General features: G+C 41.5%; 1 protein-coding gene across 2 annotated transcripts in view; it reads right to left on the bottom strand.

The window, feature by feature from the left end:
* Ranbp2 (RAN binding protein 2) overlaps positions 1-13,873 on the bottom strand; it is a 65,788-nt gene extending 51,915 nt beyond the window's left edge. Inside the window, exons 1-4 of one of the 2 annotated variants that reach the window (XM_042695340.1) lie at positions 13,688-13,873; positions 5,536-5,603; positions 4,219-4,330; positions 3,785-3,937 (exon numbers count right to left, since the gene is read on the bottom strand). In XM_042695340.1, the coding sequence (XP_042551274.1) occupies positions 3,785-3,937; positions 4,219-4,330; positions 5,536-5,603; positions 13,688-13,759 (405 nt within the window). In that variant the 5' untranslated portion in view covers positions 13,760-13,873. The remainder of the gene's footprint in view (positions 1-3,784; positions 3,938-4,218; positions 4,331-5,535; positions 5,604-13,687) is intronic. The other variant, XM_042695341.1, reaches the window with a different exon arrangement.

Raw genomic sequence — 13,873 nt, 5'->3', positions numbered from 1 at the left:
GAGACACACTGCCATGTCCACCTTTTTCTGAGTAGTTTATTGGAGATAGGAGTCTCGGGGGCTTTGTTTCCCAAGCTGGCTTTGAATTTCAGTCCTCAGATCTTAGCCTCTTGAGTAACTAGGATTATAGGTGTGAGACACCAGTGCCTGGCACATTTGCACAATTCTAAGCAGCAGTTGCCCATGGGCAGTTATTTTCCACTGTGACTAGCTTTAGGGAAGTACTATCAAACATACTATCCTAACATTATGAACAAAGAAGCACCTAGGAATACTGACTAGTAGCTTATATCCTCCCACAGACTACTAAACCTACACTGTCTCATGTTCTTCCTGTACACTCCAGCCACCTGACCACAAAGACTCCCAAGTCAATTTTCATTATGGAGTATCTTTAAATTATTCTGACTCTCCCTTTAATCAACTTAATCTCTCACACCTGATTCTACTATTCTACCACCTTCACCATTTTCTCTCAGCATTTTACCTCCTAACCTTGTCATGACAGCCTCTATTACCTCTACTATAAGTTTTCTCTTCACATACCATCACTTAGATTTTTGACCTTTTATTCCCAATTGCTACCTATTTCTCCTATTCATACTGTAAACATTTGAAGGAGCAATTGGAATTATTCATCTTCCCTAACAAATCTTACTAGTATTAGCAATTTAAAGATATACAAGTAGCTTAGCTACTCAGTTCTTTAATCACCTCATATTTAGTGACATCGTCTTTTACTCTAAACTCAGTCATCCATTTTCCATTCACACAAGTTTTCTATTTCAATAGGTGTCTACAAACCCTCACTGCCACTTATATACTAGTCCTCCACCAAAAGTTCCCTCCAAGCCGGGCCCCTGATTCACACCTGTAATCCTAGCTACTCGGTAGGCTGAGATTTGAAGATCAGGTCAAAGCCAGCCCAAGTAGGAAATCTGTGAAACTATAATCTCAAAAAAAACACCAGAAAATCAGAAGTGGCACTGTGGCTCAAGTGATAGATCGCTAGCCTTGACCTGAAGAGTTGACAGACAACACCCAGGCCCAGAGTTCAAGCCCCAGGACCGACCAAATTAAAAAAAAGATCCCTCTAGTATACTGACATCACCAATTTTTTTATTAGCTGTAATACACATTTTTGCTGCCTCTCTATCAAGCTAAAATGCAATAATCCTTAATATTCATGAATACTGGCTGCTTATAAATCCCTTTACTTACCCCTACAAACAAAAGGTTGAAGGACTAGGGATAGTACATATGGAATTTTGGGAATCTCAACCACCAGGATGACTTCACTTTCAAACTGGTACTGCCTATAACAAAACATTATTTCACTTCTAACCAACTCAATTTCTCCCCCAGACTTAAGTAAGCCTGTTAGGCTGGTTTCATATCTCGTGTCCCACAACTTCCTTTAACCCTCAGTATCAACTAAGGAGAGCTCAACTTATCCTTCACTAGGGACACTGAAGCCATCAAATTCTACATTACCTAATCATATTCATTTTCTCCCTGCTTTCTCTGCCTAGCAGAGACCAAGATCCCCACTACTGCCCTCCAAAATCTCTCTCCTTCTGGGTCATGTCCATAAACTTGTATTTGGCCTTTCCATATCTACAAAAGCCCTAGCCTTCCATTATATGTTGAAGTAGTAAATAAATACCATTATGAAATCAACTCCACAATACAAGTTTTAAAAATCCTATCAGAAGCTGGGCACTGGTGCTCACACCTGTAATCCTAGCTACTCAAGAAGCTAAGATCTGAGGATCACAGTTCAAAGCCAGCCCAGGCAGGAAGAGACTCTCCAATTAAACACCAGAAAATCAGAAATGGAGCTGTGGCTCAAAGTGGTAAAGCACTAACCTTGAGCACAAAAGCTCAGGAACAGTGCCCATGCCCTATGTTGAAGTTTCATGACTGACAAAGAAATAAACAGGTGCTGGTAACTCACATCTGTCATCCTAGCTATTCAGGAGGCTGAGATCTGGGGATCACAGTTCAAAGCCAGTCCAGGAAGGAAACTCTGTGAGACTCTTAACCTCCAATAAACTACACATAAAAAGGCAGAAATAGTGCTGTGGCTCCAGTGGCAGAGCGCTAGCCTTGAACATAAAGAAGTTCAAGGACAGTGCCTACTTCCTGAGTTAAAGCTCCAGACAAAAAAGAAAAAAAGAAAAAAAAAATCCTATCAGAAACATATATACTGGCAAAATGTGTGGGGACAGCTAAAAACAAAAGATTATACATTATCTTTTACTCCACTTAATACTGTACATATTTGGGGCTGGGAAGGTGGCTCAGTGGTAGAGCGCTTGCCTTGCATGCCTGAGACCCTGGGTTCGATTCCTCAGCACCACATAAGCAAAAAGAAAAAAAGCAGGAAGTGGTGGAAGTGGTACTGTGGCTCAAGTGGTAGAGCGCTAGTCTTGAGCTGAAGAACTGAGGGACAGCACCCAGGCCCAGAGTTCAGGCCCCACGACTGGACCCCCCCACCAAAAAAAAAAATACTGTACATGTTTAACAGTGTACGCATACATTACACATATAATATTATAAAACAATATGTATTTTAAATGCCTGAAAGACTTTTTCCAAGAGTTAATCAGTAACTGTGTTTTATTCAACAAAGAACAACAATCAAAGCTCAGTTTGATCAAGTGATCCCAGCACTCAACACTAGAGGGGCTGAGTTAGGAGGATTTAGACCAGTCTGGGCTACCTAACAGTAACACTCTTAAAAGAGAAAAAAAACTTAAAAAGATCAATATTACTTCTAACATAATAGAGAAAGTTGTCTTCTATGTTTTGCATGAAAACTTCACAGTTCTGGGGGCTGGGTAGGTGGCTCAGTGGTAGAGTGCTTGCCTTCCATGCATGAGGCCCTGGGTTCAATTCTTCAGTACCACATAAGCAGAAAAAGCTGGAAGTGGCCCTGTGGCTCAAGTGGTAGAGTGCTAGCCTAGAAATGAAGAGCTGAGGGACAACACCCAGGCCCAGAGTTCAAGCCACATGATTGACCAAAAAAAAAAAACACTTCACACTTAAGATCATCTGATCATCTTTTCTATTTTTAGGTAAGTTAGTAGAATGTTCTTCATACTAGCTCTAAACTTTGAACATGTAAACAATTTTTACTTAATAAAGCAAAAATTTCATACCAGATCTTAATTTAAATCTTAGCTCGCTATTAGCTACAAAAGTGTAAAAAAATCTATATTATTCCAGAATGATGCATCTGTAAAAGTTTACAGTGACTAATAAAACATTAAGTGATTTTAAGGGATTAGGGGGAAAAAAAAACCATAAATATACAGTCCTTGACTTAAAAGTTTGCTACTAAGAAGTAATTTAAACTCCAAATTAAACAGAAAAAAACAAAGTGGCACTGTGGCTCAAATGGTAGAATGCTAGCCTTGAGCAAAAGCATTCAAGGACAGTGCCCAAGCCCTGACTCCAAGCCCCAGGACTGGTAAGAAAAAACAAAATTAAAGCCAGAAGCTGGTGGCTCACGCCTGTAATCCTAGCTACTCAAGAGGCTGAAATCTGAGGATCGAGGTTCAAAGCCAGACCAGGCAGGAAACTCTGTGAGACTCTTATCTCCAATAAACCATCAAAAAACCAGAAGTGGCTCTGTGACTCAAGTGATAAGTGCTTGCCTTGAGCTGAGGGACAGCGTACAAGCCCAGAGTTCAAGCCCCAAGACAGAGAGACACACACACACACAAATTAAAAATCATGTGTCTTAACTTTTGCCTTTTGTTAGGTTTGGTTTCTTTACCTTTAGCTTATAAACTGCAGGACTTCCTGGGAAAAATTTAGCTGCTCTCTCAACCCAGTATTTTGCTCTTCCATCAGTCACATCATTTTTACAAAGCAATTCTGCAATCTTCAGTACAAGATCTTTTTGTGTTGGGTTTAACTCCACTGAACGCTAACATCAGAAAAGAAACAAATTAGTAAAGAACAATGTACATGATTTAAAAGCCATAGAAAGGTTAAAACAATTACTAATGTTAGCAATTCTACTGTCCAGAAGATAACTTATTTTAAACTTGTTAAAATCTGTTTCACTCTGTATCACTTAATGGTACTATGATGCCAATGCTTATTTTCATGATATCCATAAAACAAATCTGAATTATTCATTACATAAATTACTTTGGATGTCATGTGTTGGGCTATAGATAGTCTGTATTTTAATCTTGTAATTACCTTATAACACTCAACGGCTTTGTCTGTGTTTTCCTCTGCTTCGTAAAGAAGACCTAGAAATCTGTGAGCTTTCGGGTCCCTCTCTTGCACATTAATATATGTAGATATATACCTGTTGAAAAATAGGAATTCAAAAACCATTTTTAGATTCTTAAATTTACAACTGTACTTGAATGCTAATAAAAAGTACATTATACACCAAAGAAATCAAAAAATATTCTTATTGATATTCAATTACAAATTACCATTATTTACTTAAAATGTAACATGCAGACAACTCAAAAGAAAAGAGTAACACTTAAAATAATAGAGTTGATAACATACTTAACCACTGAATGCTATCATTTGCCTAGAGTTTTTTCTAGTGCTTACACATAAGACATGACCATATAAATTACCTTTCCTTCCCAATCCCATTTGGTAAAGCACTTGGTAAAAGATTTTTGAATGTAAGTAAGAAAAGTAATTACAATCTACAAACTACAGTAACAGTTTGTACTATTCTCATAATACATAATAATAACACCAAAATAGTTTCCTAAGTAACAACTAAGAGAACTTATCTATTCTTTAAACAAGAAAATAATTTCAAAGAAAAATTACTAGCTACAATACCAAGTAGAAATAACTTGTTTCTCAAGTCAAGAAACAACTGAAAATAAATAAATTCTAGGTTCAGGAATGTTATCAAAAAAGAAACTAGATCAAAGACCAAACAAAACAAAACAAGAGAGAAAAAGCCTCAATATTAACAAGGAACAATTTTTAATAGTTCCAATACTGCTAGTTTGATAAGATACTATCATTTCCCCTTATTTGTGGGTGAGAGAGGTTTGCTAGGGATCTAATCCAGAGTACATACATACATACATTAAAGTGAAGAAATTGAACAAAATAGGATAGTGACTAAGATTTTCTAAAAGCAATCAAATGGCTCATGAACTGTTCTGATGAAACTAAAGCTACATCCTCACCCCTATTCTCCTTTTTACTAGCTTTTTTCTCTTCCATCAATGCTTTTAGTAATCTGCCTCCCTTCTAATTTCCTGCTTTAAGCTGCTCTAGGAAATCAGAATCACAATTTCCTACCATACTGGTGAGACAGAACCTCAAAATATCAACTATGAATCAAAGACCTTACATAAGCTATTCTCCCATCCAGTAATCATAGTTTAATCTTAAATACATTACTCTTTTCCAGCATATATACTAGATATATAACCAGAAAAAAGAGATAAATATCATCTTTTCATTCTAAAACAGAACAATCTTTAGAAAAAGTGTTTTTAGCTCATGACTTTGTAATTTGGCACTTACTTTTTAGCAAGATCATATTCTTTAGCTTCATAGTATAGCTTTGCAAAATAGAATCCTTTCATTGACTTCTGAAAAAAAAGAATGGTTTTTACTTTTCATATTTTGAAACACTGTGTACAACTTTTTCAAAGGGACAAATTGTCTCCTAATACGGTTAATAATTTCTTTTTGGGGGGGTTGATCGTGGGGCCTGAACTCTGGGCCTGGGCGCTGTCCCTCAGCTCTTCAGCTCAAGGCTAACACTCTACTACTTGAGCCACAGTGCCACTTCTGGCTTTTTCTGCTTATGTGGTGCTGAGGAATCTAACCCAGGGCCTCATGCATACAAGGCAAGCGCTCTACCAATGAGCTACCTTCCCAGCCCAGGTTAATAATTTTTTAATGTAAAAGGTTAAATGCATATAAGCTCTAAAGTCATGAAACTTTTGTTAATTCCTAGGGTTATAAACAGAAAGCAAACTCAAGAATAGCAAGAAAAGCAGATATAAAAGTTAATGATGGCGGGGCTGGGAAGGTGGCTCAGTGGTAGAGCGCTTGCCTTGCATGCTTGAGGCCCTGGATTCGATTCCTCAGCACCACATAAGCAAAAAGAAAAAAGCCAGAAGTGGCGCTGTGGCTTAAGTGGTAGAGCGCTAGCCTTGAGCTGAAGAGCTGAGGGACAGCGCCCAGGTCCAGAGTTCAGACCCCACGACCAGACCCCCCCCAAAAAAAGTTAATGATGCCTATCAGATTTGGAAACCTAAAAATCATGCGGTATAGATTTCATCTGAGCGTAAGATAACCCATATTATACTTTTGCTTGCCACTACATTTGAAAGCAAATTTCTCACAATATGCCTTGCATATTGTAATGTACAGCAACATATATGTGACCCTTGCATATTATAGTTCAGTCAGAAAGTACAAACAAAATGGATCTAACTAGTAATATAGCCCTAAGAGTCCAAAACCAGGTCCAAACACTCACACCTGAAATCCTAGCTTATTCAGTAAGCTGAGATCCAGAGAATCATGGTTACAAGCCATGGCCCCGAGCTTTTAAATCTGCTAGACTTTCCCTCTCAAAAAAAACAGGGCTGGACTGGAGGTATAGGTCAAGTGGCAGAATGCCAGTCATAAGCAAACCGAATGAAAGCACAGGCTCTGCTTTCAAGATATTGTACCAACACAGAAAAAAAGGCTGAAAGATGGTAGAGTGGCAGCTGAGTCTTAAGCCAAGCAAATGCAAAGCCCTGAGTTCAAAAACCAGCACTGCTTCCCCTAAAAAGAAAAGACCAAAAGCAGGTACAGATATGGTAAGATTTCTGTCTAGTATTCTTGTTAGAATGAAGAACTTCAACAAAGGTAGATTAGTAAAGTGCCCAAGAACTATCCTGATGATATCACAGTTAACAGACCTTGTTAAGATCTTGTTGAGTATGACTCTAGTCTGGCACAGTGAAGAGTTAGATTAAGTATAAAATAAGTGAAAGGCCCCCACCTCACATTCCTCCTACACTAGAGAGAAGTAAACTGAGACTAGTATATCTGCCAAAACGGTAAAATAACACAGATGTCTTAGGTCAAGCTCAGGAAAAATTGAAAACCTTAGTGTAGCAGACAGAATGTTAAAGTCTCTGGTCTTGATAGTAGCAGATCAGTCTGCTATTCTATAACCTGTAACACCAGATCCTTTAACGCCAGGTATTTGGGAGGTGGACTTCAGTTAGAGGCGAAGGAGGGTGGGGACACACAACAAGATTATCTCAACAAATAAGCCTTATGTGGTAATGTATGCCTGTAATCCAAGCTGTTCCCCAGTTGAAGGCAGAAGAATCATGGTACAAGGCTAGCCCCAGGTTCTCAATAAAAAAAACTAAAGCAAAAAGAATTGGGATGTGGCTCAAATAGTACAGTGTTTGCCTACCAAGCACACGGTCCCAAGTTCAAATCCTAAAACTGTTCCCAAGAAAATTAATAATTTTCAGTATTAATATAAACAGTAAAAATGAAGCCTTCTGATCTTCCTGACCTATATAGTTTTAAGCAAGATGGCTGTCAGAAGGCTGAGCACTGGTGGCTCAGCTACAGCTGGTGGCTCTAGCTACTAAAGAAGCTGAGATTCTGAGGATTACAGTTTGAAGCCAGCCCCTACAGAAAAGCCCATGAGACTTATTTCTAATTAACTACCCAAATAAGCCAGAAGTGGAGCTATTGCTCAAGTGGTAGAATGCTAGCCTTGAACAAAAAATTCAGTGCCCAGTCCTTGAGTTCAAGCCCCAGAATCAGTACCCCTCCCCCCAAAAAACAAACAAACAAAAAAAGTCAGAAAGGTTACAACAGGCTTTCAGTAGCCACTAATTCACAAACTCATTTTGGTCTTTTGGTTGTTCTTCCTATCCCTGTGGAGGGCAATTTATCTACCAGTGGGTTGTTGGCTACTCAAGTCAGATTTAGAAGACCATGAGGTGTTTGTTCCCTGATAGATTATTAGAAATAAAAGGTACCAGGCATCTATACTCCTAGCTATTCAGGGGACTGAAGACTTGACGATTAAGATTTGAAAATAGCTTGACGCCAGTGGCTCACGCCTGTAATCCTAGCTATTCAGGAGGCTGAGACCTGAGGATCACAGTTCAAAGCCAGCCCAGGCAGGAACATCCGTGAGACTCTTATCTCCAATAAACCACTCAGAAAACAGGAAGTGGCACTGTGGCTCAAGTGGTAGAGAGCTTGCCTTGAGCTGAAGAGCTGAGGGACAGGGCCCCAGAGTTCAGGACCCACAACCAACCAAAAAAAAAGAAATGGGATGGTTTTGTTCTTATCATCTGACCTCCTACCTCCTGCTACTTCCTACCCACGTCCAACCCCCCCATACCAAAAAAAAAAAAAATCAAAATAGACATTTGAAAGCCAGGCACTGATAGCTCACACCTATAATCCTAGCTATCCAGGAGGCTGAGATTTGAAGACCGAGGTTTGAAGCCAGCCCAGGAAATAAAGTGCAAGAGACTCTTACCTCTACCAAAAAAAGCTACAAATAGAGCTATGACTCAAGTGGTAAAGTGCTAACCTTGAGGAAAAAAAGAAAAAAAGCTGGGCGCTGGGTGGCTCACGCCTGTAATCCTAGCTGCTCAGGAGGCTGAGATCTGAGGATCATGGTTCAAAGCCAGCCTGGGCAGAAACGTCCGTGAGACTCTTTATCTCCAATAAACCACCAGAAAACCAGAAGTGGCTCTGTGGCTCAAGTGGTAGAGCACTCGCCTTGAGCTGAAGAGCTCAGGGCCAGTGCCCAGGCTTAGGGCCAGTGCCCAGAGTTCAAGCCCTAAGACTGGCACCAAAAAAAAAGGACATTTGAGGGACTGAGGACATAGCTCCATGACACAGTGCTTGCCCAGTATAAAGACACAGGGTAGAACTACTATATAGGTGGATTTGTCAACTAATTAGAACGACTAAAGTAGAAGAGATATGTAATAATAAAAATCTGTAAATTGTGTGATGATAAAACAAGAAAATTAAAATCATACATCACATTATGAAGGAAAGACAGCAGTTCTATTCATAATAGCATCTAAAAGATTACAACAGCTTCCAATAAAGTTAATCAGACAGGTGAAAATACCCTAAAAATTACAAAACAATGCTCAAAAAAAAAATAAAGAAAAGCCAATAGACCTATGTGTTGCTGAACTGGAAAATCTAATAGCACAGGTATCTATCTACATTACCTAGTCTACAGATTGAATGCACTACTTCTCAAAACTTCAATGGCCTTTTTTTGCAGAAACTGAAGGCTAATCCTCAAATTCACAAAGGATTCCAAGAAGCCTGAAATACATTATTGAAAATGAAGGAAAAAAATTCAAGCTTCCCAGTTTCAAATTTTTATTAGCAAAACTATTCAAAATTATCCTACTGCATGACACCAGTGGCTCACCCCTGTAATTTTAGCTACTCTCGAGGCTAAGATCCAGAGGATCTAGGTCCAAAGCCAGCATGGGCATAAATATGAAAACTCTATCTCCAAATTAATCCTAGCTACTCAGGTGGCTGAGTTCTGAGGACCTCAGGATTCCTATCTAAAGACTGAAGTTCAAGGCCAGTGAGGTAGGTTAAGTCTATGAAACTCTTGTCTTAAAATAACCACCAAAAAGCCAGAAGTAGAGCTTTGGCTCAAGCAGAAGGCTAGCCTTAAGGAGAAAACCACCACCACCATCTCAGGACAGTGCCCAGGCTCTGAGTTCAAGCCCCAGGACTGGCACAAATGAAACTCTAACTTCTACCAGCAAGAGACAGTCTTAGTTCAAGCCCCATTATCAACCCAGAAATCAGTCCAGGATGGAGCAATTAAGATATAGAGAGAGAGAGAGAAAAATAAAGCCAGGTACCATGGTATGGGAGAGACTAGGGAAAATCATGAAGTATAGGAAGGAACTCAAGCTGGGAATGTGGCTTAGTGGTAGAGTGCTTGCCTAGCATGCATGAAGCCCTGGGTTTGATTCCTCAGAACCACATAAACAGAAAAAGCCGGAAATGGTGCTGTGGCTAGTGGCAGAGTACTAGCCTTAAGCAAAAGCTCAGGGACAGTGCCCAGGTCCTGCGTTCAAGCCCCAGGACTAGCAAAAAAAAAAAAAAAAAAATAGGCATTTACTTCAGTAGACACTATGTTGAAAATGAACTATACAACTTCCAAGTGAGGATGAGAAAGAAAAACTGGAACAGCAAGGGAAAGGGTAACAACTGTCCCTAAAAAGAAATATACTCTACCTGGTTTATGTAACTGTAACCCCTCTGCATATCACCTTTATAATAAAAATAAAACAGGCAATCAAGGTCAACCTAGGCAACAAAGGAAACCTTCACCTTAAAAAAAAAAAAAAAAAAAAAACGGGTGCTGGTGGCTCACACATGAAATCCTAGCTACTCACGAGGCTGAGATCTGAGCATCACAGTTCAAAGCCAGTGCAGGCTGGAAAGTGTGTGAGACTCTTATCGCCAATTAACTACCAGAAAATGGGAAGTGGCACTGTGACTCGAGTACAAGCTTTGAGTTGAAGAGCTCAGGGACAGTGCCCAGGCCCATAACTGACCCCCCCCCGCCACACACACACACAAAAAAAAAAAACAGCCAAGTACTAGTGGCTCGCACGTATAATCCTAGCTACTCAGAAGGCTGAGCTCTGAGGATTACAGTTGGAAGCCAACCCAGGCAGACTAAGTACAAAAGATTTACATCTCCAATTAACCACCAAAGAGCTGGTAGTGGAGCTGTGGCTTAAGTGATAGAGAGCCAGCCTTGAGAGAAAAAGCAAGGGGACACTGCCCATATCCTGAGTTCAGGCCCCAGTACGGGCACAAAGGAAAAAGAAAAACAAAATATTTTAAGCTGAAACCTCAGGGTTTAAACTCTTATGAGTGTATAAAGAATATACATCATAACTAAATGACAAAGTATTAATTGCACAGAAAAAAAAACTGCATTCAAATACAAAAATATTTGCCTTATCATAATACAAATGCTGAATACTTTTGTAACCAAAATGTATATTAATAGTATAAGCAGATTGAAGGAATCTTCTGGACAGAGTTCAGTAAACTACAGGTAAAAAGTGTCAAAAATAAGGGAGATGGGCTGGGAAGGTGGCTGAGTGGTAGAGTGCTTGCCTTGCATGCATGAGGCCCTGGGTTCAATTCCTCCGCACCACATAAGCAGAAAAAGCTAGAAGTGGCCCTGTGGCTCAAGTGGTAGAGCACTAGCCTTGAGCTGAAGAGCTGAGGGACAAGCGCCCAGGCCCAGAGATCAGGCCCCATGATTGACCAAAAACAAAAAAAACTAAAAAGAAATCAATTCCTATTTAATTGATTTTTTTTTTTTTTTGGTCAGTCATGGGTCTTGAACTCTGGGCCTGAGTACTCTCCCTCAGCTCTTCAGCTCAAGGTTGGCGCTCTACCACTTGAGCCACAGCACCACTTCCAGTTTTCTGGTGGTTAGTTGGAGATTAAGAGTCTCATGGACTTTCTTGTTCGAGCTGGCTTTGAACTGTGATCCTCAGATCTCAGGCTCCTGAGTAGCTAAGATTACAAGTGTGAGCCACCGACGTTCAGCTATAATTTCTACTAAAAAAAAAAAAAAAAAAGAAGAATGAAGTACAGCTGAGTGCCAATAGCTCACATCTATAATCCTAACCACTCAGGAAGCTGAGACATGCAAATCTAGGGTGGGAACTAGCAAGAGCAGAAAAATCAACAAAGTTCTAATTAACCACTAAAGAGCTGCAACAGAGTGTGGTACAGTGCCGGCTGAGAACAAAAAAGCCAAATGTGAGTTCAAACCCCAGACTGGCAAAAAAAAAAAGTACATATGGATGTTTGTGGTTAGATATGTATAGAATAAGCAACAAAGAGTTGTCAGGTTGTCTCTGAGTAGTAGGTGCAGAAGTAAACTGGACAAGAAAACTACATAGAAGCTATCTGGAAACATAAGATATAAAAAGGAAATCTGGTATTTTCTACAAGGACAAAAGTCAATGTGACATAAAGTAGAAAAATGGCAAAACACCACATACAATTTGAAGCACAACAGAAGATTGGAAAGACACACTCCAGAATAAGGACATCCTGGGGGGGGGGGGGGGGGGGGAGGGAGAAAAAAAAAACATGGCCATTACACAGATGGCCCGCTTCTCTGCCAGACTAGGAGAAATAAATATACTCTTCTTCGCTGTCTGTCTCCATTATAATCTTCCACATATCCAAAACACTCTTTTATCATTTTAGTCCAAACTAACTTTTAACTGGTTGCCTGTTTTCTTAGGTATTCAAGAGGCTAAGATCAGAGGATCGTGGTTTGAAATCAGGCCCGGAAAATATGTCCTGAGACTCCATTTAACCAACAAAAAACTAGACCTAGATGTGGAGCTGTGGCTCAAGTGGCAGAAGATCTGCCTTTAGCGATAAAACTAAGGGGTAACACCAGACCCTAAGTTTCAAGCCCCAGTATTCGAATAACAACAGAATACCTTCGTAAGTTTCAAGTTACCAACTAATCCATATTCCACCCAAAACCCCCAGCTTCTAAGCTAAGTGATTTCACCTTGAAGAAAAACATTTGATAAAAATCATATTCTTTAAGTGTAAGAGACGTGCATAATAACCAATCCTAAAGACGTTCTCACCCCACTTTTACTTAATAGAAAAGTTATGTATTTGAAAGCATAATCTAACTTCTGTTTAGAAACGTGATTGTTCATTATTTGGAAGCTGAGGTCTCCAATAAGAAGCTTATGAAGGCTCTAACGTTGAAAAAAAAATGCACAGTTATTTTAGGAGTTACAGAAACCCACAATGTTACTCGTCTTTTATTCTACCACTTCATTTGTAGTTTAGGACTGGGCCAGCCGTTTTAAATTACTGTACAATCGGGACGAAGGAACATACCCTCAGAGCGCGTTGATAGAAAATGTGAACAATTCTAAACCACGGCAACAGCGGTCCGTAAGAAATGTTAAAGAGTTTCTGCGATTCCACTTTTAAATTAAAGGGGACGAGGGTTAAGAGTGTCAAGAAGTGGGACCGGGCTTTTATCAACGCACAGACGTCTCAAAATAAGAGACGCTCCGGCCTCATTTTTTTGGGAGAACCAGACCGTAGCCAACGTGACTGTCCGGGTCCGAGATGTCACCCATCCCAGCGACAAAAACCCACCAGGGCAGCGGCGTCATACCGGCGGAATCTGGGCAATCTCGGAGCCGAGGAGGTGTGGCCTCCGCCGCCGCCGCCGCCGCCGCCGCCGCCGCCGCCGCAAGGGTAAAACTTCCCAGTTCGGGAAACCCAGGGAACGCCAGCGGAAGGGACTCCGGGAACGCCGGCGGGCGCCCACCCGTGGCCAGCGGCGCCGTCACCTCAGAGACGCGGCCGCGAGGGGAGCCCGAGCCAGGACGGGCCCCGCCAGGAGGAAGAGGAGGGCCGACGCCGAAAGCCAGGGACCCGCCGCGGCCCCCCACGCCTCCACACCCAGCGCGGGCCGGCGCCAGGCCGCACAGCAGACGACGCGGGCCGGCGGCGCCTCAGCGGGACGCTCCCGGGAGCAGCGGCCGCCGGGAGCCATGACGCGCACGCCGCGGCTAGGCCCGGGGGGAGACCCCCCGGTCTTTTTCAGGGACCTGCTCACCTCTCGAGGCGACGGGGCGGAACCTTGCACCGAAGCGATGTACCGCTCCACGTCGGCCTTGCTGCGCCTCATCACGCCGCCAACCCGGCTCCCCGAGGGCGGGAGGCCGGTGCTGGGGCCAAAAACGGCCGCGGCCTCCGGGAGCTAAGCGCCTTGAAACCCCGTGACGCAGCGCCGTTGCCGGCG

This window comes from Dipodomys spectabilis, unplaced genomic scaffold (assembly GCF_019054845.1).
Source record: "Dipodomys spectabilis isolate Male_0828 unplaced genomic scaffold, ASM1905484v1 ptg000187l, whole genome shotgun sequence".
Classification (NCBI taxonomy): domain Eukaryota; kingdom Metazoa; phylum Chordata; class Mammalia; order Rodentia; family Heteromyidae; genus Dipodomys; species Dipodomys spectabilis.
The sequence above is the reverse complement of the archived record's forward strand: the minus strand, read 5'-3'. Positions and strand labels throughout refer to the sequence as shown.